General features: G+C 42.7%; 3 protein-coding genes across 5 annotated transcripts; 2 read left to right on the plus strand and 1 right to left on the minus strand.

Annotated features, from left to right (window-relative positions):
- The first annotated feature begins 21 nt into the window (after positions 1 to 21).
- fam171b (family with sequence similarity 171 member B) lies at positions 22 to 8,188 on the plus strand. Of its 2 annotated transcripts, none has more exons than XM_070957912.1 (8): positions 22 to 419; positions 1,343 to 1,576; positions 2,797 to 2,889; positions 3,136 to 3,294; positions 3,438 to 3,608; positions 3,754 to 3,870; positions 3,980 to 4,103; positions 4,232 to 8,188. In XM_070957912.1, exons 1-8 carry the CDS (start codon positions 215 to 217, stop codon positions 5,553 to 5,555), a joined length of 2,427 nt encoding a protein of 808 aa, XP_070814013.1. In that variant the 5' UTR covers positions 22 to 214; the 3' UTR covers positions 5,556 to 8,188. The 2 variants fall into 2 exon arrangements, with proteins under 2 accessions (XP_070814013.1, XP_070814011.1); XM_070957910.1 differs by having other exon boundaries at positions 75 to 419; positions 2,797 to 2,893; positions 3,140 to 3,294.
- A 67-nt stretch (positions 8,189 to 8,255) lies between these two features.
- zswim2 (zinc finger, SWIM-type containing 2) lies at positions 8,256 to 10,253 on the minus strand. The gene is given in 9 exon segments (XM_070958175.1): positions 8,256 to 8,392; positions 8,395 to 8,459; positions 8,863 to 8,883; positions 8,885 to 8,966; positions 8,969 to 9,066; positions 9,428 to 9,551; positions 9,554 to 9,643; positions 9,933 to 10,055; positions 10,103 to 10,253. Coding segments are annotated over 9 exon segments (891 nt in total).
- A 5,629-nt stretch (positions 10,254 to 15,882) lies between these two features.
- On the plus strand, positions 15,883 to 21,397 carry calcrlb (calcitonin receptor-like b). Of its 2 annotated transcripts, none has more exons than XM_070957708.1 (12): positions 15,883 to 15,954; positions 16,555 to 16,705; positions 16,869 to 16,982; positions 17,155 to 17,267; positions 17,354 to 17,448; positions 17,636 to 17,762; positions 17,854 to 18,007; positions 18,089 to 18,149; positions 18,263 to 18,329; positions 18,878 to 19,096; positions 19,398 to 19,439; positions 19,574 to 21,397. In XM_070957708.1, exons 1-12 carry the CDS (start codon positions 15,886 to 15,888, stop codon positions 19,778 to 19,780), a joined length of 1,419 nt encoding a protein of 472 aa, XP_070813809.1. In that variant the 5' UTR covers positions 15,883 to 15,885; the 3' UTR covers positions 19,781 to 21,397. The 2 variants fall into 2 exon arrangements, with proteins under 2 accessions (XP_070813809.1, XP_070813810.1); XM_070957709.1 differs by having other exon boundaries at positions 16,872 to 16,982.
- Positions 21,398 to 27,693: the final 6,296 nt, after the last annotated feature.

The raw sequence follows: 27,693 nt of genomic DNA on the forward strand, positions 1-27,693 counted from the left end.
ATATAGAGGATCTTCGGCCACACGCCCAGCCTCAGCACCAGCTCATCCTTTCTCCATGGGGCTTTTCCCCCGTATGTGCGCACCGACGTTACAAGAAACCGTAGGAGGGATGAGGCCTTCGTGATCCGGACTAACACCGCTGGACCTCGTTCTCCTCCTCCCGAGCTCGTCTGTCGCGGTTCGGTATGTCTTTGAGCCTGCTCCCCCTCTCGCCATGCCCGCTGCTGATCGCCACCTGCCGCCGCCGCTGCTGCTCTTTCTGCGCTCTTTGCTTCTGATTTCCTGCCTGGATGTGGCGGTGAGAGCAGCGGAGGAGGGCGGCGGCCTGCCCTCCTCTTCGCCCGGGGACAATGGCCCCACCGTCGCGGTGGGAGACCCGATCGCCACCGACCCGCCCAGCCCGTCGGCTCTGATTGCAGGTAAACAATCGGTCCGCTTCGGTCGGTCATTGTTAGAGAAAATGGAAATTAGCTGCAACGAAGTGACTCATAACGGATTCGGGTAGCAGTGCTGTGCACCCATATTAGACTGTTTGTTTTAGTTAAACAGAAGCAAAACAAACTGGTTTCTACCATTAAGTTAAAAGTCTTTAGTGAAGATGAAGACATGCCAATGTTTAAAGTAAACCTGTCTTCATTAATACTAACCTTTGCTCTCATTACTGTCCTAAACACCAAGCTATTGTCTGAATGATTGTCTGTTTCCATTGATACTTCACAGGCAGTCTGCCCAGCAGGATTGAGATGTATAATGCAGAGGTTAGGGGGATTAGGGTTTTTATCTTTTTGGCCTGATGTAGGTATGTGATGTATTAATGGGGAGCGTGGTAATCCTGTGCTGCACTGCTGATACAGTAGGTAAACCTGTGCTCATTGATGGCCTTCTGTTTACATCCAGTGCGGGCATGGGTGGTGGGTTTCTTTACATCCCTCCAAAAGCACCCTTGAATGCTTTATAGAGCAGTGATACGAGCAGTTATTATGCTGTCTGATCCAGATGAAAGAAGCAGATATGTAAAATGTGCAGAATGCACATGTAAGTGACAGCCTTGGAGGGGAAGAAACACGGCTGTGCAGGGTAGCTTTTCTTCTCTGCCACTTGGTTTTGATGTATTTTTCATTCTCCCACCGATTCGACTGTGCCTGCCTCATCACTTTTTCATGCTGAGGGAAAGGTTACTGAGTGCTGCTGAGAGGAAGCGGCAGAGGCTGGTCTGCATACAGATAGAACTCATGCACACGTGTTTCCATAAAGACACGATTTAGTAACTCGATCCAAATGTAACCTCAGTTACATTTTAGGGGCATTTTGAAAGTCTCAATCTAATTACTGTTGTCTCCAGAGTCACAGTTTGCCCTGAAGGTCCTGGTGAGGGACATGGCGACCCGTCAGCCGCTGCCAGGTGCTTCCGTGGATGTTTACATAAACCACACCCTGACGAGCTCTGCCCGAACAGGGGAGAGAGGTGAGGTTCTGCTCTCGGTAGCGTACAGCCCAGGCCTCAGTCTGACTCTGCTGGGCAACATGGAAGGCTACGTCCCCAGGCCCCTGCCGTGGAGCACCACCAAGAGACCGAGTGAGTAACACCGACAGCACAAAGTGACATTCAGGTGCCAACAAGTGTTCATATTAACCATATTCGTGGACATCAGGGTGGCAAAGATTGGTTTGCGTTGGGGAGCTATTGTTGACCTCCACTCTGCTGGTTAACCTGACCAGATCCAGGGTCACAGCTGACCCTGACCTCCCCTTTGAAGGAGGTGAGTTAAGAGGATTTTCCAGTGAGTATTGATCGGGGCATGAGGAACAAAAACAAGTAAGGCATTTAGCTGATAGTCTCACTCAAAATAACATGCATTGCTCTTCATAGATGTATACTATATTAGCTCTGTAAATAAACTAAATTTGCAAGTTATGGTGTGGGAGGCTAAAACTGAGGGAAAATCAAGCCATTTGTAAGCACTTATTTTCAGTAATGCCAGCCAAGGTAGTCACACGACTGCATTATTCATGTCATTACAGATGAATGAAGTGTCCGCGACAACAAACAACTTGTCACTGGGGTTTGTTCATGATGAAGCAGTTTATGTTGCCAGTGTACAGTCAAGTGTAACTGAACACCGTGTCCTGTAGTCGTATTATTGATTGCCTCCACAGCGCCACGGAGAGTCGAGAGCTCGGGGGAAACGTATCCCTGCCTCAGCAAACTGTCTTTGTCCTGCACCGACTCAAAGGCAGAGGGGGGTGGGGGCTCTTTAGCTACACCGATCTCACGTTGGTGTTTTTTCTATCCGTGTTCCCGCCTCCTCTTGCTGGTCTGGCACAGTCGCGGGGAGGGGGTGTGGTGAAGCAAAGGTGGAGCAGGTGTTACAAGGGATAAAAATCAGAGGGATGATGAAAGAGCGTCATCTGTGGAGACCTGCTTTGCTGTGCTTTATCAGAGGCGCCTCCCTTTTGTGCTGCTGAGCCAGACAGCTGAACCCTAAAAAGGGGTCTGAGGTAGTACTGCCATCTGCTGGTGCTATCACAGGCCTACATGACATACAAGCAGCTTCTATATCCATAAACCAGAGGGGAATGGCAGAAGAGCTTGACCTCCCTCTGCACTTATTATCTATCATTACAACCTAAATCACATATATTTTAAACTAAATGTAAGCTGTGATTTTTTCATTAAATCTCACATTTGCATTACTCACATTTCTACCTCTACCTTCTAGTTTGTCTTGGGTAGAAATGATGAAAAAATACCAGTATGTGAGTTTTGTTTCTGACCTTTTGTTTGTCTCCCCGCAGTTTTCTCTTCTGTGACGCTGCTGCTGCTCCCTCACAGTCAGGGAAACATCTGGCTGTTTGAAGACTCTGTGCTCATCACCGGGAAGTTACCTGGCAAGTTCACACACACGTTAGAGGCTGGAGCCAATCAGAGCTTTGATTTAAAGCAAAAGTCACCCCTCAAATCTCATTTTTAGGCCGCATTTTACATTTAAGATAAATTACAGACATTAAACCTTTGGCATCCTGTCATATTAGATTAACAATGCACCTCTACTAAGAAACACCTGAAGCTATGTTCTATATTTAAACATGCTGCATTGTGCATTAGATGAATCATGTGCCATCTTGTTTTCACAGACAGCTCCTCTCAACCCAAGGTTAGGTTCCCAATGAACCTCCTCACAATGTCTGATAAGACCAACATCTCCTCACTGACGGCGTACCTGACAGTACCACAGCACCACCTAGCTAAAGACTGCGGCAACTGCACTCCAGGCATCATCAGCAGCAAATCAGGTGGGCGTTGAATACGGCAAGGCCTCATGAATGCTTACAGCAGTTTATTCTTAGTCTAATCTAACGATTTGGAGGATACAAGGGTCAGTCAACTTTTAAATCTTTCAACTTAATATTTACCTCACTGCTCCTCGTGTCTGCAGTGTTCAGACGTGTCGAGCTGAGGGCGGTGGCAGCCATCAATGTCCTGCTGTATTCTGGTGGTGAGGAGCTCCAGGTTCGAGGGCCCATTCAAATGCTCCTGCCCCTGGGACACAGCACGCACCTCAGGGCTGCTGACACTGTACCAGCCTGGGCCTTTAACCTAAAGACAGGTAAGAAAAAAGATTATAGGAAAGCCACTGAATTACTTGACAAAATAAGACTGACACATAGAAAGAGAAGTGTGGTAACTCAGTACTTGCAATTCACAACACCTGCTGTAATGTATACTAAAACAAATTTTCATGGTGTTTGAAGGTGCCTGGGAGAATCAGGGTCTGGGAATAGTGAAAATGGTTGGTGATGAGCTGGTTTGGACTTACACTGCTTCCCATCTGGGCCACTGGATCGCTGCCCCTCATCCCTCATCAAACGGTACATCACTCCTCTGCCTTCATTAGCTCATACAGACAGCTTGTGTAGCAGTCTCATGACATTTGTACTGGTAATTGTTTAATATCTATCTATAAATATGACCCTTTAGATTACCGGGGACATGGAAGCTCTTTCGATTTCTTATCCTACCACACCTATCTGTTGATGGGAATACTGGGAGCAACGCTAGCTATTGTGATTGGATTTCTGTCCTTGCTGCTGTGTCACTGCAGGTAAGAAATCTCCTCAATCGTTCAGCTTGAATTTAAAGTATATATAGCAATTTTTTATATTTTCTACTTCATTTGTCATTGAGGAAGTGAAGTTTACGATCTCTCTCTCCTGTTTCTTCCATATCCAGAAGTTTCCATCGACAGCCCAGGAGAAGCAGAGCACGCTTTTCCAAACTCACGGTGGTGAAGAAAGACCAAACCACCTCCACCCACATGGAAGAGGGTCTGTTGTTCCACTCTGGTGACAACAGCCTCGCTTCCTGCAGTGTCCAGTGTGAACCCTTGTCTACGCCGAGGCACAAAGCCAACTACAACATCTACGTGGAGGATCCAGGGAGTCGCCCGGCGGCTCCTTTTTATGAGAACATTGCTCTGGATCGGATCAAAGGTCCCCAGCCGTCATCCCACTACATCAACAGTGAAGAGGTGGCTCGGCTTCGGGAGAAGTCAGAGCAGAACCGGGCCAACATGAACTCTGACAACTTCTTTCAAGATAAGTTGGTGCATATCTATAACCAGCCAGTGGCTATCATTCAGGCGCCGGAGCTTTTCAGTGCTCAGGAGCAGCAACTGTCAGGCTGCAAGTCTGCTACCTTCCCCCGCAATGGAGTTGAATATGATGCTCACTCAGAGCCTGCGAGCAAAGACAGCTACACCCAGACACTTCCAAAAGTCCCTCACCACCACTCCCAAGGTGGAGGCAGCCCACAGCAGAGCAGCCAAGACGAGCCCCAGCCTCTGGAGACCCCTCCCCAAGGCCAAGGCCCTAACGCTGCTGTGTGGGGACGCTACAGTAACCTCCTCGAATCCTCCGTCTCTGTGCCTGGGACCCTTAACGAGGCAGCTGGGATGGAGGCCTTCAGCAGTGGGCATGGCGTACCCAGCGAGCTGCAAGGGATTTCAGAGCGCACCTTGCTCGAGCTAACACGGGGCAAGCCCCTGTCGTCTCACCCCAGGGCCTGGTTTGTCTCCTTAGACGGGAAGCCGGCTGCCCAGGTTCGCCACTCCATTATTGAGCTCCAGAGCCGCCACCGCCCACCGAGCAGCAACGACACCAGCCTGGACTCAGGGGTGGACATGAACGAGCCTCTGCAGAACATCCGCGAGACAGAGCGCGACAGGCCTTCGATCAGGGCCTCTTCCCTGCCACACCACAGCCGAGGGGGGCGTTACGGTGAGGAGCAGGACCTGAGCAGTAGTGAGAGTGGCACGACAGCCACCTGTACGCCAGAGGACCCTTACCTGAGGAACATTTTAGACGGGAGCAGCGGAGCTATTCCCAACATTCCCGAAGAGCGAGACGGGATGGATACTTCCAGCGCTCAGGAGGACAGTGAGTCGAGAGGTACACCACCTCCACGACGCCTGAGGAAGGTGAGGGAGAAGGGGAAGACGGAAAAGAGGAGTGCCAAGCATGTCCGCGAGGGGAGACCTCTGACCAAGCGAAGTTAGAGCATGGTTCATTGCAAACATCCAGAAAAGCATTTTTTCATCCATGCTTAATTTCAACGTCCCATTATCCATTTAACCCACAGTGAGCTATTTTCATCACAACATCCCAATGAGTTTTTACCACTTGTGCTCACACAGGCATTGTTGTTGTTGAGTTCTGTGATTGTACAACTTTGCCAAAGAATGCATGAGCTAGCTCAAGAAATAAAGCCCGATCTGTGTCATGATGAAGCATTATGTAGCTGCTGTTAGACAAGTTTGTGCACCATGTTCTCTCATATTCCCCCGAATCTGAAGACCACCAGCGAGATTCTTCACAGCAAAATGTCCGTGTGAACACGATATCCCACAGCCCCCAGTACTGGCATTATAGAGGTTGCCTTCTTACTGCCTGTAATCATTAAACATGATTACAAAAGACACGGTATTTGTCTATATTTAGTAAAATCCGGTGAATTTGCAGGATGGACACAGATACAGGTCTATGTGTAGTGCACTTATCCTCACCATAAATGCCTGCTGTAAATTGAATAAGACATAGAAGCTTTCCCAGTTTGTAGTGCTGACGTCTTGCTTTAATCATACTGCCTCATTTTACTTAAAAAGACACTCTGGGCTCCAGGAAAAGACTCAGTTATGTCACTATTGGAATCAGCTGTGCCAGAAAAGTTGAAATTTTTAACTCATGGCACGAAATACTCCTTCATGTCGGAGTAAAACGCGGATGTATATTGTAAAGCTAAGCTGCCCTTTTGAAGTGATCACACCTGATATTCAAGGTTTTAAGCCTACAGTTATTTTAGAATGCATGAAAATGAATGTTTCTTTGTGTGTATGAAAATATCTTGTGTTTCACTGTAGAGCTAACATTACATCACATTCGATGACTTGGTGACTGAATGATTCATTTTTGTCCAGACAATAATATCCCAGGTCTTCTACACTATGAATACAATCTCAAACCACATCCATGGGTACCACAATAGTTGGTGCTAAAACATGCCAAAGTTTCATTTTCTGGGATTCATTAGTGAGTGTGGGACAATGCAGAATGCCTTTCTGAGGCCATTCCTGCTCCTGTTAACAACCTGAGGAAGGAGGAGTAGCTGATTGGTTGGAAGGGTGCTATTGAAATAATTAACTGCACAGCTCTGAGGTAACAATTTGATATACTCATGAATATGAACAATTTGCAGGATTAAGGAGGCCAAAAGCTTCTGCTTAGCCCCTCAAGTTACGCATTATCATTATTTTCTGTTTTAATAACAAACAGTATTACCCCTTAGAATTATTTCTTGCCAATGTGAATTCGGTGCCTTGGAGTTTTGCTTTCGCGACCCGTATTTCCAAACCTCCTCATGCTTCTGGCTGATCGACATGACCGTGAGATTACTTTTTTTTAAATTGAGAGATGTGACTGAAGAGAGAAAGATGGTTGTAAACTGATTTTTCAGTTGAAAGTTGTTGTTTTTTTTAAAGTTGGTGCGGAACATGTGTCAATATTTTTGGATGGATTGCCTCCTGATGAATTGTAATAACTCCGGTGATCCCTAAACTTTCCATCTCCTGCCATCATCAAAATCTCAATTAGTCCAGTAATTTATGTGGCAAAACACTGACAAAGCTACATTCCCCTTAACCTCAGCTGTGATTAGCGTTTTGTGCAAATAAGCAAACATTAGCATGCTAACATGCTGAACTAAGATGGTAAACGATGTAAACATTATTACTGCTTAACACCATGTTGACATGCCAGCTTTTGTTTGGAGTCACATAAAGCACACCACGCTTTAATATAAGCCCACCTGGTACACTGGCACACCTCATTCCCAGAAACCTATCAAATTTTCAGTGTGTAAATACTACAACAACACAATACTGAATACTTTTATCATTGATCATCCATGATAAAGTCTGGCAAAACACTCACTACAAATACTAGAGTGGTCCTACTAGCAATATGTACCATAAATCAAAGTTTAAAATGAAACAGCCACAATTTTGCCATATTTAGTCTTCCGTCATGGTACTACGATAACGTGATGAGTTCATTTTGTATGTATATAGTAAAGCAACATTTTATGTATTTTGTGGCTGTGATTGAATTTATTTTGTGCTGTTTTTCTCCCGTCTGAAAGCAAAGGACTGAGAGGCTGAATGGTGCCATAGGAGCTTTGTTCTTGATATTCATTTTCTTTGAGGTTAGCGTAAAGAGTTGATGGTCTTTTCAAGGGAGTGTATCATAAGCCTGAGCTTTGTAATTTTAAGTGTAGCAGCAAGGCGAACTCTTAATCATTCAGTGTGCTTACAAGTGACCAGACTCTCTCCTGATTGTCAGTATATTCCAGCTTACGAGGCAACGGGAGGAGTAGGTTGCGAACACTTTGTGCTGATAATTATTGACAAGCAAGTCAAACCTACTGCCACTCCCGTTTTTAAAGTGATCTCGCTGAATGTATTTGTATTGATTTTAATGTGTTCTATAGTGTGATCCTCTTGTGTCCGGCCATTGAACCTCATGGGCTTTTCTTTACTCCAGAACGGGCACCTCTTGTGTTTACCTCTGTAACGATGGTAGTGTTATTAGTCTTGCCTTTCTGTGCACTAAATTAATAAACTTACTTGATACCAATTATGTTCCGAAGCTGTTTTCTTTCTTTTTTTCCAACTTTGATGTATATATTTGATGATGACATTAAGTTAACACAAGCACGCGGTGAAAAGCGTTACCTTTTGATGGCAAGGCAGGGTTTGGACACACTGGCCCTGATGAAAATCTTGCAGACAGATCTGACACTGCTGTCCCTCATTCAAGAGCAGAGACCCCGGCTGGACCCCACAGGCAGACAGCCAAACATGTTTTCTGGTAGAGGGTCTGCAGCAAGTTCTTCTTCTAACCTCTTCCTATAAACTGTATATATATTTATTGAGCCTCTAAGTTTCACCTTACTGAAATCATTCTTTTCTTTTATCAAGAGTCATAATTTGTAGTGCTTGAAGCCTGAGGCGTGGGACGAGCTGATGCTGTACAAGTGTTATTTCGAAGCTGAAACCAAGCAACTTACTGTCTGTGAGGTGAATGCTGTGGGTGGCAGCCATTCTTTGAGCAGTGCTCACATGGATGGAAGTAACTGAGGTAAGAGGATCAAGAAGACGAGAGGAAGAACACAAATGTACAAATATTTGACGCAATTACTTGTATACATGATAATATGCTTATTACATTAGATTGCCACAAAGACTCAAATTGCTCATATATGCTTTTCTACATTTTCTCGCCCCAGCTTAGTTACGACTGCTTGCTTACTTGAAACATTTCCCAGTGACAGCAGACCTGGCAGCTGTGACAGACAACTCCCAGGTGTCTGTCTGGCTTCTCTCTTTCAGAGGCAGTGAAGAGATTTGCTCCCAGCACAGAGGGCATTTCGCCGTTTCTCCCCTGCCTGAGAGTCTCTGGTGAGCCGCCCACACTTTCATGTCAGAGATGTGGACACTACTGCCACAGCCAAACCTGGGAGAGTAAGGACAGCACGTGAGAGCCCATAAAAATCTGTCAGCACAATGCTGCAAATAAGGATTTTCCCTATAATTTCTTTGTTTGAAAGAAACATCCTCTTCTGCGAATACCAGGAGATTTCAACTGAATTTTATAACTTCCGCAAATCTGTGCTGGTGGTTTCCACTGCACATGCTGTATGTCAACAGATGGATGTGCTGTATTTGGACCAGTAATGCTGTATGGGGGTCATGTTCTGGCCAGTAGTGCAAGAAAAGTTGACGAGAACATTTTACACCACTCTGAAACGCGACTGTACTGAAACAATAACAGTGTGAAAACCCCGACCCCGGTGTGAACACAGCCGCCCACACACCTGCAGCGAGACACAAGCTGTTTTATCTCCAGCAGCTCGTCTTGACAGATAGGACACACATCCTGGGCTTGAATCACTTTCCGGCAGACACTTCCAGCCTCCCGGCCCGTGACTGGTTGGCTCGGGGTCCATTTTCCGTCCGGTGGGCTTTAGTTTGGTATAAACCATGGAGCACCTCCAAGATCTGTCTCTCCACAAGTCCACGTTGAAATGAATCTAGAGCAGAGTTATTTTTAACACGGCATGTCAACAGGAGCACATGTACAACGGTGGGTCAGGTCTTTCAAATTGCCTGTGAAGTCTACACGAAGCAAATGTTTCAGTGTTAGACCTAAAATACTCGCACAGCATAAAATCTGATTAAGTGAAGTCTAGTCTGTCAGCATTGTGATGTTCAAAGACACGTTTAGAAGGATTTTTTTTTTTTTTGCTGCTCAACTGCAACAAAATACCAGTGTTTGCCTCACAATGCTGCACATAAATAACACATGAATAAAAAAGAGACCATAAGAAATATCATTGCTTAAAACCTCCTTGTGCATCAATCTTTTCCTGTGTGTTTTCGATATGTGTTTGCATGGCTCCTGCTCTCTTGTGAACACAGGGCAAGTGCATGTATGTGGGCAAAACACCATCCAGGGTGCAAGATGCATCATGAATCACTGAATGATTTACCCTGAAGTCCCTGGCCTCTCCCTCCATCTCTGAGCAGAAATCCTGTTGGGCTGAAGGATTTCAGGAGAAATAGCGTTGTGTTGAGGGCTTGGTCTTGGTGGAAAGTCATTGCATTGCTGACTGTGTTCCTCCAGGCACTTTTCCTGAACATCCTGTCAGTGCATAATAAAGATATTTATCATCATCTGCCCTGTAATAACAAAAATAAGGGTAAAGAGTGTCTAAAATACTTGGATCAGTGGAATGTAACTAAGTAAATTCACTCAGGTGATGTTTGTATTTTGACACGTGTACTGTGAGTATTTCCACTTTATACTACTTTGAACTTGTACACCATTGCATCTCATATAGAAATACTCTACATTTTACTCCATGACATTTATTTGACATTTTTAGATTAAAAACGTGATTAAAAAACATGACATGCTTATATATTATGCAATACTCTTCTACTAATTGAACCAGCAGTACACAAAGTATCTAAAATTGGCTCCACATTTAGGAACTACAACATTAAAATACTCTTATGTGAACTGTGTTAGCCGAACACAGGACTGGAATCAATGCAGATCTAGGCAACAAGTTTATTTCAAAAAGAAAACACAAAAACACTACAATCTTGAACGGGAGGGATGATCTGTGGCGAGGCTGTCTGGAGGTGAAAGGTAACAAAAGACTGGGGCTGAGGCGAGAGGCTGAGCGTGGAAGGCAGGAGAGTGAAAAGGCCGGTCGCTCAGAAGACAAAAGAAAAAACAAGTGGATTATAGCAAGGCAAAGTTTCAAATCTGAGCGTCAAAAAACCAGTAGGTGATCAAAAAGGCCTGAACGTTACCACTGAAGAATCAACAACGAACTGGCGAAGAATGGAGAGAGGAACCACGTTTTTATACTGCAGTGATTGGAGTAATGACAGTCAGGTGCGCAGATTGCTGAGGCGGAGCAGGAGTGTGGAGATCAGGAGAGTGAGAGGAGCCACGCCCAGCCAGGGGAAACCAGATGGGAGGGGGATCTGAGGACGGGGGCAAAAGCAAACAGGACAACAGACACCTAACAAACTGATGACAAGAATAGTACAATATTCCAGAACAATACAACACTTTGAAAGGAGCCATCTGATTTATGAGCGCTTTTGTTACTTCGAATGCTATGTAAGATATATGATTATATTTTTATTGAAAGACTTCTAGGGATCACTGTCGTTGCCTTTCAGCAAACACCAGGAAACACATGTGCCTTTGTATCTTTTAGCTCCGGTAAACACGAGAAGGTACCTGGGCAGGTACGGCTTGCTACTGAGTCTTATTAATAATTTCATGTTGAATATTACTGTACCCGGAAACAGTTCGGAATTCCTTGTGTATTTAATTTTTTTTTCTCCTCTGTCACATTGCCACACGTTATCCAATTTTAAGCGAGAAACACGACGATTAACTTGAGTGTTGACATTACGTTGTCAGTATAATATTTATTCGGCTAATTTATCCAGCTGTAGACATTCTAACTACTTCCGGGTTCATGCAGCGTATTGTGACCTCAATGTCTATCGGGACCTGTCGAAAACAAAAAGTAATTCTATCAGTTTAATACATTTTTAATAAACACATCTGGAAAAAGTACCTGTATCTTTTTCAGTCACTAAATTCCTAAAGACAAGCAGAAACTCACTTGGCAGAGTAAGGTCCCAGAACGCTGTAGCCATGGAGTTTGACCTGCAGAGGGCGCCATTGGAATAGAAACCCTCTTGCTGATTGGTCCGTTTTGTTCTGCCCGTTCTTCAGTTATGTAATGAAAAAGGACCTCTTTGAGTAATATACTGTAAATTTCCTATACAATTATCAGCCAGAGCAATCTTTTGAGCCCGGAACCCAATTTGTTGAGCTAATAGGATTATTAGTGGGGGGTTTTACTACCATGTAATGCAAGCTTTTATTAATAAATGTTCCCAATTTGACCAGACATATATAAACAGACATATATACAAAAAAGATAAAGAAGCAAGACCTACACAGTCACACTGAGTGATAGATTGTCCTCTATGCAACAAGGTTAATGCATTAAGTTACTTATGATAACAGCCAGGACATTAAAGTTGACTTTTTTTGTTCTTTTTTTAAAATCAGAAAGTTTGTATTATACATAATTTAAATCATACAATGTAATGGTTATCAATTATATCAACACTTTTTAATGTCCATTACAATGTGGGGATGTCCTTCTGTCTGCCTCCACAAAAGGCAAGCATGTGATGTCATCCACAGCCTCAGTCAGTTTTTATCAGGACAGCTCAGTGTCGTTTCTGACTCTGGTGTGAAACACACACACTGAAGGACTACTCTTGGAGAAATCACGAAAACGGCGTCACATTGTTCTTTTCCCGCAACAGTATCCTATCAGCTGAAGGATTACTCTCTGCAAGAGGTGGCAAAACACAGTGTTTTATCATTTTCTGTTGCTGCAAAGGTAAGTTTCTTTAATAGTTGGAGTTTGTCAGCATGCACTGTTACTACTGTTCAAGCACAGCGCTGAAAACAGGTCAAATGTTCCTCTTTGAATGCCACATTGAACTAGAAATGTGACGCTTTATGTTGCAGGGAACATGGAAGAAATGCACGTGAAGGTGTTAAAGGGGAGAGAAACAAAACCATAGGTTCAAAACTATTTTTCAAAAAAAGTTCAAGCAATGTATCTCTAAACTTTTAGACTTTCTAATTCTTATTATTGTAATTAATGCAATAGTTTTATTTGAAGAAGAGTATATGATGATGAGCATGATTTCCAAATGCATACCTGCCTCTATATGAGTGTTAAACAGTGAGCAAATTCATATTATAACACCATATATTGAGGTTTCCAGGCACTCTAGGTGTAAACTGTTTGCCAATGCATTGATCTGACATATTTATTAATTTCTTTCAAGCAAAAGAATGTTTCCAATAAAACGAGTTAGCTCAACCCACCTGCAATTCTGTCGCCTAACAAGAAAAGTCTGCTCACATGGTGGACATAAAGTGATGAAATGGGATTTCCCGACCAATGTGTTTTTAATAAGGGGAACTTCAAATGGTAAAAAGTGTTAATCCTCGTGTTCTGGGACAGATGGCCGACACAATAATGGAGGAACTTCACTTTGAGTTATTAAGTGTCTTTGTGGGTCATTAGAGAGATATACTGTGTGTCTTTGGGTGTGTTCAAGAAGATATTAATCTTATAAGATGACAACGATTTCCTGAATTTGCAGTAGGGGGAGATGGAAATTAATCAAGATTGCTGTTTTGTCTCACTGTATTCTAAACTGTTTTTTTAATCGAAATGAGAGGCGAAGGATTTGTGAAGAGTGTCATTCTGATGTTGTAGCATGAGTGAGAGGACAAAGATTTTAGAAAGTATGCTCATCATTTCGACTCATCAGACTGCCTTTTCTTCTATGTTGCAGGTATTTTCACTTTTTTGGGGGGCGACCTCTTGTTCCCAAACAATAAGCCTCTTGGGTGATCTGTAATTGCTTTAAAAATGTTTGCATAGGAAGCAGATTAAATCTCTGCAGCTGCGATGTCATTATGAAACTACATCTGTTAAATAAGTTTAGCTCATTTGCAAATGTCAGATTTTTCCACAATACCTTCCTCTTAGTCTTTCTCTGTTTGAGGGATCAATAGATGTTTGGGATTATGACTAAATTTAAAAAGGGACATAGGTCTATTATATATAGACACAACATATTTGTACCCATGACAAAAATATTACAGAAATTCTATATTTCAATCTAAAAGACTGTGCTACTCATAACAGCCTGCTAATATTTACTATTTCAAAACACATAAAACCTTTGCTATGCTATTTCTTATATTGATTGCCTCATAGAACATAAACTTTTCCATTTGGGCTCATTTCTCCAAAAGGCATGAGCCCAGAGGGATCATACTTTTGAGTGTGTGTTTCATATTTTTTGTGCACGTTTATGACTACATGCTCGAGGACTTCTCATGATTGTGGTGATTCATAATTTTTGGAAAAACCTATTTTATGGACCGCCAATGGCTGCTGACTTATTTGTCAACATGCCCCCCAGAGCTCTGCACTCCACTGAGTGCACTCCTCTGGTTTGTTATTGGAGTTCATCACTGGCACTTAATAACAGTGGCTGTTCAGGGTGTAGCCAGTAGGAGATATGGGGGGTGATGCCACCCTCCTTGTTTGCACAATGACCGACATGTTAAGCTGCCATCCCCCCTTGTATGTCTAGTCTGCCTGACTTGCTGATCTTTTATCTGACTGAGGTTTCTGCAAGTTAAAATCTATCACCAGGACTCTGAAATATCAGTCCTGTGTCTGTGCTGTGTATTGATAAACACGCTGCTGTCCGTGGTGCTGAAGCAGCGGATGGATCTTTTTCTCTTAGTCCCGCCCTTCTATAATAGTCTCTAAATTATATACTTAAATACTCAATTCACTGTCAAAGTGACGACATGCTGTACAGTCACAGAAGAGCGAGCGGATCACAGAGCTACTCTGCTGCCTGTAGTATTCCTGTGATGTTCCTATAATATTCCTATGATCGTGCTCCCATTGGGCCATCATCCCTGTTAACAAATCACCAGTTGGGTGTAGCTCATCATGAGTCATTAATGTTTCCCAAAATAAAACTTCAGATCATGATCATGACTCATGCTGACAATATCTATTTATGCTGCTGTGAATTAATTTTAGTATTTTTACGACCGTTACAGGCAGAACCGTCATAATTTCCACTGCTTTCGCATTGAGCATCACACCTCTTGCACCAAAGCAGGACATGTCATCTGTAGTCTGGAAAGTGCACTTCATGACCAAATAGCTCCTGTTTCCACTCATCTATTCGAATGTGTGTTATTCAAATGTCAAGGAAGTTGCTACTAGCACACCCTATTTTAATATTTTAACATTTGGATCAGCATATGAAGTCTTTAGTCAGCCAGTGAAAGCATCTGTTTGCTGTATCTGAGTGGGTTTTTAGCACATGCTCTCACTGCATTCGCCATGTTGATGTCTTCAAGCTAAACCTTGGTTAAACTTGCTCAACATGCATAATAAGCATGCAGGAAGGAAGCTGTGGAGAGCAGAGGAAGCAAAAGGCCAAATCTGTAACCCTGACGTCCAAAAGGGGAGTCCTGCCACTACAAATGAAAAACATGGGTTTGTCCTCTTGTTTACATGAGTTGTGATGAGGGCAAAGGCAAGGGAGCTGGATATTGTTTTAAGTAAATGCAAGTTCGAGTGAAACTGACCCTACATCCACTATATTCTCGTTTCCATCCTAAACTTCTAATGTAAAAATAAAATGCTGCTGAGCTCTAACTGAGGAACACAAGATGAACCACAAGGTATTTTTTTTATAATTTTGCAAGTACAAATTGATAAATTACACTTGACACACACAAAAAAGCCAAAAAGCTAAAGCCTTGATCGGACAGCAGAGGCGTGACAGTGCTGAGCATGCGAACTGGAGTTTGGATCCAGCTCCTGTCAACACATCGTGTGCTGGATCACTTTGGCAGCTGCTGCAGCTCAGGAAGCTTCTTCTTTTTTTTTTTTTTAAATTGTGCTCTGGGGGAAACTATTTGGGATAGTGCTAACATTTTTACCTGTTCCTCCAAATAGCACAAAAATAACTTCAAATGAAACAAAAATAGGAGTCAACTGGACTGCACTTTCATATATGAGCCTTAAAGTGTGTTTATTGTTTCACTGCAGTGAAACCGATTAATAAAATTTAATACATTTTGTCAACTTCCCTCAGATTCCCCATGATGATCAGAGCGCAGATGGATCTGAGCGGCCTCGTGTTTTTCCTGGTCCTCCTCTGTCTCAATAAGGTAGCTGTGGTCTCTGAAATATACTTCTTCTTCTTTTTTTTTAAACTAAATATGTCACTTTCACATAATTCCAGAGAAATATTTTTGTTGTGTTTTACAGCATGACAAGCATAAAATCCATAGTTTAAAGCTGGAAATGATCACAGCTGTTGCCACATGGCATTGATGATAACAACATGTTTCTTTAGGCTTCTGTGTTGCCTGTATTTTGGCCACACATTGGTGAATCTCCTGTTTTTAGAATATTTACACCCATAACTACATCTGTGCAGCACCTACAAATTATCAAGTCCCTTCCTGTCATTAAAACCTCTTTCTTTGATTCGTCAAGCACTCTAAACCTCCTTATATAAATAATGGTCAAAATCCAAGCAGCAGAGGCTGAGATATATTAAGTTTTAGGCTTTGATTGGGTCAAACTTGATCCTACACTTCCCATAATGCATCTTCAGACCTCTCTCAGAGCCACAGAAGATATTATACTACCGTCTGTGAAATATATTGAGTTGAGTTTCCCTTTAAAAGGACTGGAATATGCTTGGAATTAAGTAACTTGCTTGGCAGTTGCAGTCTCATGCATGTTTGTGTCAATCATCTCAGCTGCTCCTGGCTACAAGCCCTGAAGATGACTATCAGGAGCATCTGAATCACCGGGGTGAACATCAGGCCACACGGAACCAAATCGCCATGGCCCAGTACGAATGTTTTCAGCGTATCGTGAAGGAATCCCACCGCAAAACAAAAACAGCAGGTGAGAAGATTAGAAAACCCTCAACGGCTCAGTGGAGGGGCTTTCCTTTTTAGCATTTTCCAGTGTGTTCAGTGCAGCATGTAACTGTGTGTGTGTGTGTGTGTGTGTGTGTGTGTGTGTGTGTGTGTGTGTGTGTGTGTGTGTGTGTGTTCTTTGATGTCAGCAGGGAAAGAGTGTAACGCGACGTGGGATGGGTGGCTGTGCTGGGACGAAACTGAAGCTGGGATAACTACCGAGCAGAGCTGTCCAGACTATTATAACGATTTTGACCCTCACGGTAAATTTCTTCGTCTGTCAGTTCATCAACCATCACGAACTTCATTAACCTTGAATATTTTAGTGTCATGTCCACACAGAAAAAGAAATGTGAAATCGATGGAAATCAATGAGAGTATTTCCCAGAATGCTCATCTATAACTTCAATATAAGTTGCCAAATCTCCTTGACAGCGGTGGCATCCAAAGTCTGCACGGAGACGGGCAACTGGGGACGCCACCCAGAGAGCAACAGGACATGGACAAACTTCACAAACTGCAAAGCCAACACCACAAATCATGGAACAGTAAGAATAAAAGACATTAGATTATAACAAGACACCATATAAAACAGTTTGGACTGTAAAGTTGTATTGATTTGGTTGTCTTGCAGGCGGCAGCGATGACTCACTTCTACTTGGTCATGATTGGTCACGGCCTGTCGCTGGTATCATTGCTGATATCATTAGGAATATTCTTCCATTTTAAGTGAGTGTGGTTCCCTTTTTATGTGCAAACAAAAGTCAGTGTTTTCATGCTCCTACTTTCAAAACTGGAGCCTGGAATCATGAATGTTAATTTCTTGTCAATGAATTAAGTTCTGTGTTCATCTTGCAAAAATGACTGCTGATTTGTCAGAAAACGAGTCTAATGTGTGCCCCCCCGCTGCCCTCAGGAGTCTGAGCTGTCAGAGGATAACCCTCCACAAAAACCTCTTCTTCTCCTTCGTGCTAAACTCAGTCATCACCGTTGTCTGGCTGACGACAGTGGTGAAGAAACAGGGCCACACGTACAACGATTCTGTGAGTCACCGCTGCTCTTTACACTAAGACACTGCTCATCAGTTTCATTTCGATTAAAGCCACGACCTCTCGTATTGCTTCTTCCTTCCAGGCGAGCTGTAAGCTGCTCATGTTCATCCACCTGTATCTGCTGAGCTGTAACTACTTCTGGATGCTCTGTGAGGGCATCTACCTGCACACTCTGATTGTTGTGGCGGTGTTTGCAGAAAAACAGCATCTCATGTGGTATTATCTGCTGGGGTGGGGTAAGTCAGGAGCAAATATTCCACGATACACACTTAACTGTCTCACACTCAAATAAAAAATGTTCTATATTGATTGTGCAGGTTTTCCACTCGTGCCAGCGGTGCTACATTCAATAGCACGCCACTGCTACTACAACGACAAGTGGGTCTTCTCAATCATCACCTCCATGCATGACCATGTCTAAAGATATCACTGAGCCTCAGTCACGTGTTTCCACACACTGTAATATAATGATCTGATGCGTGCGTTCACAGATGCTGGGTCAGCTCAAACACTTCCCTGCTGTACATTATCCACGGCCCCATCTGCGCTGCTTTGGTGGTAAGAACTGAACCCCTGTGGGAAATCCAGATTTACTTTTAAAGAAAGAGACCACAATGGAGCATTGTACATCATGAGTTTTGGGTGAAAACATCTCGAATGACAAGTTAACATAAAGTTTAATTACTATATTTAAAATTTGGTTGCAAATCCTTCAGAGTCAGTGGTTGTCAGCGGACCCTTCGTATCACATGACTGTAGTACTGTAATGTACATCAGTACATTTTTGCCCCACCTACAACATTAAAGTGATGAACACATTAATGCATGATTGATTATAATTCAGTGATATAATATACAGTATATGATTGTGAATGGGCCATTCTGCATAATGAGTACTTTTAGTTTTGGTACTTAAATGTATTTTGATGCTCATACTCAGGTACTCTTACTTGCATAAGATTTAAATGCAAGACTTTTACTTATAACGAAGTAAAAAAAAAGTATTCCGAGTACTTCTTCCACCTTTGGTGATTTCATTTTGGCTGCAGGCTTTTCATTTGAAATGGCTGGCTGTCCTCACCAAGACCAAATGATGTTGATTCCAGGTGAATCTTTTCTTCCTGCTGAACATCGTTCGTGTTCTCATCACCAAGCTGAGGGTGACGCACCAGGCCGAGTCCAGCCTCTACATGAGGGCTGTGAGGGCCACCCTCATCCTCATCCCCCTGCTCGGCATCCAGTTCGTCCTGCTCCCCTACAACCCCCAAGATCACTGGGTCTCTGAGATCTACCAGTACATCATGGAAATCCTCATGCACTACCAGGTCAGCACAACGCTGCCAATAAAAAGCTGCAAAAACGCACTAAAATACTACAATTCTATTGGTTTTGTCCATTAAAACTCATTACTTTCACGACTGCATGTGCAGACTGGTTGCACAACTGTCCAGTGGCAAAATCCTCAATAATTTTTCAGTGGTGGTTGCAAATATTACAAATATTTCTGAATTAAGAACAAGAACATGTGGCACTGTAAACTATATTTTTTGCAGCTCTTCTGCAGCTGTTTGAGCTTAAAGGATTTTAAATGTTGTGTATTTTCTCACTATTGTTTTTCACATGCAGGGCCTCTTGGTTTCAACAATATTCTGCTTCTTCAACGGGGAGGTGAGTCATGAGCTTGACTCGACTACTTATTGCTGTCAATCATATTTGGAGGCTAGATTGTCATACATACAATCTTTTCTCAATTAGTTGCAGTCTTCCTTAAAATAAGATTCTCTTTGTGTTTCCTCTTGCAGGTCCAGAGCGTTTTGCGGAGACACTGGAATCAGCAGAGGATGCAGTTCGCCGGCACGTTCGCCAACGCTGACTTCTTCCGCTCAGCTTCCTACGTGGCGTCGTCGCTCACAGAGGTCCACCGCTGCTACAGCATCGAAAGCCACACCGAGCACATGAACGGCAAGAGCTACTCAGACATATTCAGATCGGACAGCCCTTTCGTGTGAGGTTGGCCCTCCATATTTGGCACCTGAGGCCCTTTGACTCCTCCGAGATGTTACGAAGATTGATGTTTTCTTGGAGTTATGCGACTGTTCGTGGCGACTGAGTACAAATTTTTCTTTAATTTCATGTTTTTTTCCATCTCCCAGCCAAAAAAACACAAATAATTGCCTTTTTTTTCACGAATATTCCCAAATCAGAAGGAGCTTGAGAGCGAAGATGCTGAATATTCATCATTATTTCCGTCCCACGAATATTCAGAGGGGCTCTTGCTGGATATAAGGAAAACCCAATGAATCAACCAGCCTCAATGTAAAACATTAACACAAGGAATTAATGTTTTTTTTGTATCGTGTGGAATGAACTTTACGAGACCTCGATGAACAAGAAGCTGCTCTGTCCAGCTCAATGCTTTGATCTTGCAAAGAGAGAAGTTCTGATTTTTTTTTCGGGCAGTTAGCCACTTTCTGTCGAAACTTTATGCCTTCAAGAACAAAGTACAATAATTTTCTGTGGTTAGTACCATAAAGAATTAGACATGAATAATGAAAAAAGTACAAACATACATCCAAAAAAGAGGAAATAAACAGCTGGCTTGCTTTGCTAAATGTCCTCCTGCTTTAGCTACTGTTGAATTCAAGGCACACAGATCAGAATTTTGGATGAATGAGGAGAGCTTTCTATTTATGTATTATTTCCTTTAGCTAAGTTAAAAACAAATAATGAATTTCAAAATAAAATGTCAGAAACATAAGCTTACATTGTCACATCTGGCTCGACACTAGCTGCAGTATCTTTCAAGCTTGTGCGCCGTTTGGCTCACTGTGTTTGTTGCTTCTCATCTGAATATTCCAAAATGCTGGAGAGATGATTGAGAGAGTCACAGAGGAAAATATGACTGAAAAGTGCATGTTTGTACATATATTTGAATGTGTATGAATATGACATATATCAAGGCACAGAATATGAATTTCGTATTTAGACATTTTAGTCCATGTATAATTTTCAAGTCAACTAGGAACACAGCATCGTATATTACTTACAAGTCCACAAACTGCAGCTGGTTTCTTAACAGTATAAAGAGGGAAAATGACACGTTACATGTTTTCAGATGAATTATCTAAAGAGTTTGGTGTCTACAAAAGAAATTCAGCAGGAACTGACTTACTCTGATTCACTGATTTGACACCTTTTACACTGATAAGTATTAGCTGTAGTCATAATGCATTCAGTAAATCCTCGACATGCGTCACCTTCACTTACCGATAAAACTTTCCTGTCAGAGGGCTGCTGGTTTCAGCCTTCCAAAACAGGAATTACAGGCTCATTTATGTTATAAATTCTTTAGTTCCTTTTACTGAAGAAGGCCACGGGCCCAAAAGGTCTGCAAAAACCTAAGTGAACCTTGAATTTAGAATATATTTTCCCAGATGTCAAACACAGACGTGTGTTTTCCCATTTTTGAGCCGTTTTATGCATCTCCTCATGTTTGAAGATTATTTCAGTCTCAGTCTGAATCTTGTTTTCATTTTTGTAACATAGTTTTGTCAATAAATCCAGACAATGATGGTTCATGCTGAAGTAATAATGCTGTAAATAAAAACAAGCTGTTTTAAACTGAGATTCAGATGTAAGAGTTGCTTTATTTGTGCTTCTTTCTTTTTCACCATTCCCGCTTCATTCCCCTCAAAGACAAATGAAAGAAAATATGTGCGTTTTCTTTCCCACATTTAATTAAGGGTGGGATTTCCTTGTCTGACCTTAGAAAATGTCTCCCACTGAAATGAATATTGTTTCCAGACAAAGCAGGGCGTGTTACTGTCTGTTCCTCGTCCAAAACATATATGTGAGCAGGTACAATTAGGAAGTCCCAAAGGAAAGGTGCTATATCCATCCTCTTCAGTGCATCATTTATCAAATTCAGAACAGAGAAGCTGGCAAAGCACTTAACACGCCGCTTTTCTTTCAAATGTTAAATACGTCCATCTGCAAATACATGATGATCAGAAGCATGTGTGCATTGAAGGCAATATTTACGAGCTACTTGCATGCCTTTCGTAGTCATGACCTCAATCCACAAAGGATTCTGGTATCCGTGGTTTTGGACAGTGCATGGGGCATCACAGAAATCATGACGCCATCCCCTCCCATGTTATTTTGTGAAGAAAGCTAAACATCTGGCATTTTAACAACGCAACGAACCACACTCTTAACTCGCATCCTGTTGCATGAATATAAGAGATGGTATCCTGTGTGGTTTCCTTTTTTTAAAAAAGAGATAGAAATATTGTTGAAAGTTCAACTTGAAGCATTAAAGATCTGTTTTTGTTGTTCACCTATCACAACAGCACCACACAAGTCCCACCTCCCTTTATTTACCTCAGTGGAAATCAGAGCAGTGGATGTATTGCAGGCTTCCTGTTTCTAAGAATACATTGCCATTGAACTCTTGATCCGTCGGCGCTTGTGTGCTGGTAACAAACACTTCCTCAGTCTCATGACTAACACTTGTTTACTGCCTTCACTTCCGAATGCTTCCACTGAAACTTAAAGCATTTGGCTGATGTTTTGTGTCCACAAGGGTTTCCAATGTGTGAATCGGTAGCAGTTCTGTATGTTTGTCAGGGGCGTTTCCACAGGCCATGACTGAATAGAAACACAATATGCCACATGGTGACAATCCTGCAGAAATGAAGTTGTCATAAAAGATCCCATACATCTGCTCCACATAGCCGTGGCCACATTTATCTTTAATTTGGCATTTACCGTGGCTGATGCACAAATCTGGAGCAACAAACAGACCGCTATGAACTTTTGTAACACATAGTGACTCAATATGTCATTCCGCCTTCCTGATGACTCCAGACGGACCCACAAGTCATTGTTTCATTGTGCTACTGTTCAAAAGGTATTGTGCATTTAGTCGATAATCTTACCTGAAACAAGTTCCTCCTCATTCATTCCCACCTTGATTTCAATTCATCGATATTCATCACAGAACAACATGGTGGAGAAACTGGAGCTCAGTGCTGTCGGTTCATTTGGCGTTCAGAGTTTGTGGGCCATTCAAATGGATTTTTCCTTCCCTAATGAAGGAAACTTCCCAATCCCCATTTATCACGAGTGAGAGCACAATCTCGGAAAAACCCCTTGAACGAGATATGATGCGCTTTAGCTTCCTAGCAACAGTAGAGGTGGTATGTAAGGAATGCAAAGGGTGAAAAAGTTGAGCTGCCACAGCTGATTACAGACACCACCAGAGAAAATCAAAGCAACAAGATGTCACATCGTCTTTTGCAGTACAACTTTGCAAACACTTGATCTGATTAGAAACGGGCCTGATGATACTGAATTCTCTTTTAAAGGAAGAATGACCCAAACTTAAAACAATATGCTGCAGCTGTTTCCTCACTGACATTTCTGGTTAAACCACACTCACCACGCTGTTGCACACACACATACCATACACACATCTGGCTCATGGCGTGATCTGGCCACTTGTGCATGTGGATGTCTCACTCTTGAGAACAATGGAATGAGTTCTTGGCCGTGCTCGAGGGTGTGGAGGGCGTGCAGTACAGGGGTTGGGGTGAGCAATGTGGCCCGGCTGTATGGATGTGACCCGGGCCTGGGTGGGACCGCAGGAAGTCTGCCGTTCACTGCGCAGCCCTTTCAGACCGCTGCAGGGTCATGAATTATCTGAGCAGCTCATCACTGAGTGATGTCAACGCTTGGTTGTCTGGTATTCTGGCTGCTTTGGTGTTTCTGGAGGGACGTCATGATCAAATGTGTGAATACATCATGTGAAGAGTTCATTTCCAGAACTCTGGCCAGGGGCGTAGCACTTTCTTTCATCCTTTGCAGCTGTGGGCTTCCATAAATGTCATCACCTTTCACACCAGCGGCAAGAAAAACCTGCCTGATGTCTATCATCTCAGAGATTTAGAATTGAATTTAGATTTGTAATGTTAACCATGATACAGATTTGACACAGCAGTTTTAAGCTTCTGAAAACCTTCATTTGACATCTTGGAACATTGCAGCATCACCACAGTTGGCCAACCTCAGCCATATCTTAACCACACTGTATTTCCCATGCGCAGATAATGCAGACTTAATTTATGATAAACCAAAGTGACAAAGTGATATTTTGACCTGAAGATGGCCCTAAATGGAAAGTTAAGGGATCACTGAAGTTATCAGAATTTGCTGATATTTATTGAGATACTTCATTAAACCCAAAATGTTCAGCCTGTTCGTGGTGCTACAGAAAAAGTCAGGTTGTGTGTGAACCAAATTTCAGGGCTACCAGTCTGATGCTTGATGATGAAGGTGATCTGCTTTGCAAGCATTTTTTTTCTTCTGATCATATTTCAAGTCTGGCAGCAGCACATCGAAGACATCCCTCCCTTCCAACGTCAGGCATTTGATCTCAAACTCTTCAAAAACATTTCAAACAATAAGCTTATTACAGCTTTAAAGCACCCAGTTCCTACCAAGCAGGGCGGCGGGCCAGTATCCACTTGTACGAGGTGCGCCGCCACTCTCGTCTTCAGCATCGTCCTGCCAACAGGAACTCCCTCGCTCCTCTCCCCGTTTCCTGCCATTGTTCTCTCCGCTGCCACCAGGCACAGGCTCCTCCCAGGATCTGGGAAAAGGTGGGATGTTAAAGTGGCCCATTTCCCTTTTGATCAGCTTCGACCTCAGCTGGTGGAGGAGGGGTGTGTGTGTAAGAGTGTGTGTGAAAGGCAGCACCCATATGAAGAGCAGCTTTCAATCACAAAATTTTGTGATGTCCAGATTTTGAAAACCCAGTTGTTTGTCCTTTTAAAAAAAGTGCCTCTGCCAAAGCTATACAGTACTCTAAATTTATTATTTATGATAGATAAAAGTAATTAAATCTCGTATTTATTTAAATTCCAATCTGAATTATAGTTCTATTTGTGACTAATTAATCGTGTGGACTGCTGTTAGCCATGTTAGCTGCTGCAGTTTATGTTTACAGAAGTTTCTCCTTATTAGTCATGTCAGTCTTGTTGTGTCAAGCACTTTTTAAGCCACTGGGCACCCCTTCAGCATCATTTTTCAACGTGCAAAATAGTCCATTAGACTTGTGTAGACATGACGTGGTATTGAGAGTGAGAAAAGTCTGCATGTGGAGGAGGTTAGACGACTGAAAAATAGGACCAAAAGTGCACCTGTTTCACAATGCTGACAATATCTTTATTATTTTTCTCCACAGGCCTTATTTTGAAAGTGTCAGGACAAGAGTTCTTCACCAAGCATTCACATGTGATGTGCTGAGAAGGAGTAGTGGCAGGAGTAGGAGTACATGTTGAGTCAGTGATACAGGGTCATGTTGTCTCCCTGCAGTAACTCTTTATTGAATGAAATCATGTATAAGCCTGGGAACAAAATGTAAGTGAAGAGTAAAGGCCAGTAGAGAGAAAATACTGTGTCCAACTGGATTCATTTTGCAAATGAGTGAAGGCAGACAGTACATGGAACATCTGCATGACTACAGGCAAAGAGGTGACAGGTGTGCAGGTACTGAGGGATGTGGAAGGAAGCTGCTATTGAAGTGGACGGGGTGGTGGGGTTTGGAGTGAGCAAGCATTGGAAGTAAAAGGTGTGGAAAACAAGCAGTTTCAGTCAAAATCCCACATGCAAATTGAGAAAATGCCCCATTTAGAAATGCTTAACATCGAATAAACTGATCATTGTGTTGGTTTTCAGGCAAACATTAGTGGCTTGTATGTTCTTCCCACATATTCCCACCACTTTGTCATTTTTCATGCCACTGAGAATAATTTCGGCCACTAGTCTGATCCTTTCTCATGATCCTTTTCCAGTTTTCTTAAAGTGTTTTGGAGGGGCGTCAGTGAGGTGGGGTTGGAGGGTGCACAGGAAGGAAAAGGAGTAGCTGGGAAATCTCATCGAGGCTCCTCAGTGAACAAGAGACACCCCAGTCAGGATCTGGGCGTCGTTGCCAAGTCATGTCAGGGTCGCAGACTCCAGCGGTTCATGTTTATTAGGTGAAGCAGGCACAAACGCATCACGTGGAACACACTATGGGTTTGCAGAGAATTTGACGTGAACTACGTCGGAGCAACTTTAAAGTTCATACATGCAAGCAGGGGAGATGAAAAGAAGAGAAAGAGGAGGATTTAGCCTCTGGGCTCATATATTTCCTCAGGAAATGAGAAATGACTTCTTCCTCTCTGAGATGAGCAGGAGGCTAATTAAAACTGAGCAGCCTGTGTCTGTGGATGAGACCAGGCTGGAATATCTCAACAATTGCGGGATGGATCATCTGAAATTTGGCTCAGATATTCATAATCTCCAGAGGATGAATCGGCCTGACTTTGGTGATCTCCTGACCTTTCGTCTCGTGCCATCATTAGTTCTAACTCATACCATTCCCATCAGCCTCAGTTGTTCCTTGTGTTTAATGCTAATTAGCAGATGTTACCATGATGACATCCCAAAGCAGGATAGTGAACAATGGAAACATTGGACCTGCATGGCATTAGCATGCTAGCATTGTCATTGTGAGGATGCTGATAAACTGAAAACACCTCTGTGCCGAAACAGCCTCACAGAGCTGCTAGCATGACTCCAGACTCTCAGAGTTGAGTTATAAAGTGCTTTATGGGAAAAAACAAACAAACAAGATAAAGCCACGAGTGACAACAAAACATTAAAACAGGCTTAGCACTATATTGAGGATAGGAAATTAAACTTATATAACACAAAAACTCATTAGAATGAGGTCGGACATGAGTATTTTACAATAAGTGTGGGTTTCCAGGGCCTATATATTTCTCTCTCACAAATTAGTGAGGAGTATGTATCATGACTTTCAGTTCCAGTGAGGCAGCAATCAATGAAAATGTTATTAAAATCATTTAAAGTGGATTTGACTTGCAGGGAAAAGTGTGTTAAAGGTGTTCAGCGAGTTCTGGGCAGTTTTGGCCATTTGGTGCCTTCAATGGATAAATCGCCTTGAACAGGGTGTTTCTCTCTGTCTCAATAGTGCAACAACGTGAAGTATAAGTGCACTGCAGTGCTCACAGAAATGACAGTTTAGACTCTTGCACCACCACTTTTACCAAAAATTTTCCATGCCTGAAATGAAAATAGCAGCCCCAGCTAAAAATGACCACCTCGACAGATGTGGAGCGAGCCTGGGCTGCAGGAAACGGTGAGAGTGTCACGTCTTTCACCGAGCACAGAGACGAGAGGTCGACCCAGAAACATGTGCTGCCTGAACTTTGGCTCTTTTTCTTCCTGTCAGGACGCCTTCTCTCTCCCTTTCTCTGGGTGCTTTTTTCATTTCGTTCGCTCACGCATGCAGGCAGGCACACACTGAAATGCTGGACACCTTTTCAAACTGAAATACAGACACAGATACAAGTTTAGTGGTTTTCAAGCCCCACAGCACTGCTGGGTTTTCTTTTCCATCTAATAAAGGACTTTTTCACCTGGGATCTCAGGTGAAAGCAGTTAACTGTGATTTGATGGCTGTAGCGAAAAGCATTGTCTCCATCTAGTGGTGAGATGGTTTAATTTCAGCCTTTTTTGAGCTCGTTTTAAAGTCATTTTAAAGGCAAAATCTTGCTCTTAATGAGCTGGAACCGAGTGTTAATTCAACTTTTCTAGCTTTAAGGTGGGGGAGAGTACAGTCACTCCAAAGAAATACATTTATTCCACATCCAAAGTCAACAACAAACAAATAATTTGCAATTTACAGTCATATGTTGCATTTACAGAAGTTTTAAAAGGAGATACAAAGGTTTCTGTTAAATGAGTAAATGAGTTCCTGCACAGAACTTAATAATTTAGGTTCAAGCATGAGTTTAATCTTTTATTTCAGTAAAATTAAAAACTACAGTCATTGCTATATCAAGGCCTCTGG

The sequence above is a fragment of the Chaetodon trifascialis genome, chromosome 24 (genome assembly GCF_039877785.1).
Source record: "Chaetodon trifascialis isolate fChaTrf1 chromosome 24, fChaTrf1.hap1, whole genome shotgun sequence".
In the NCBI taxonomy this organism is placed as follows: domain Eukaryota; kingdom Metazoa; phylum Chordata; class Actinopteri; order Chaetodontiformes; family Chaetodontidae; genus Chaetodon; species Chaetodon trifascialis.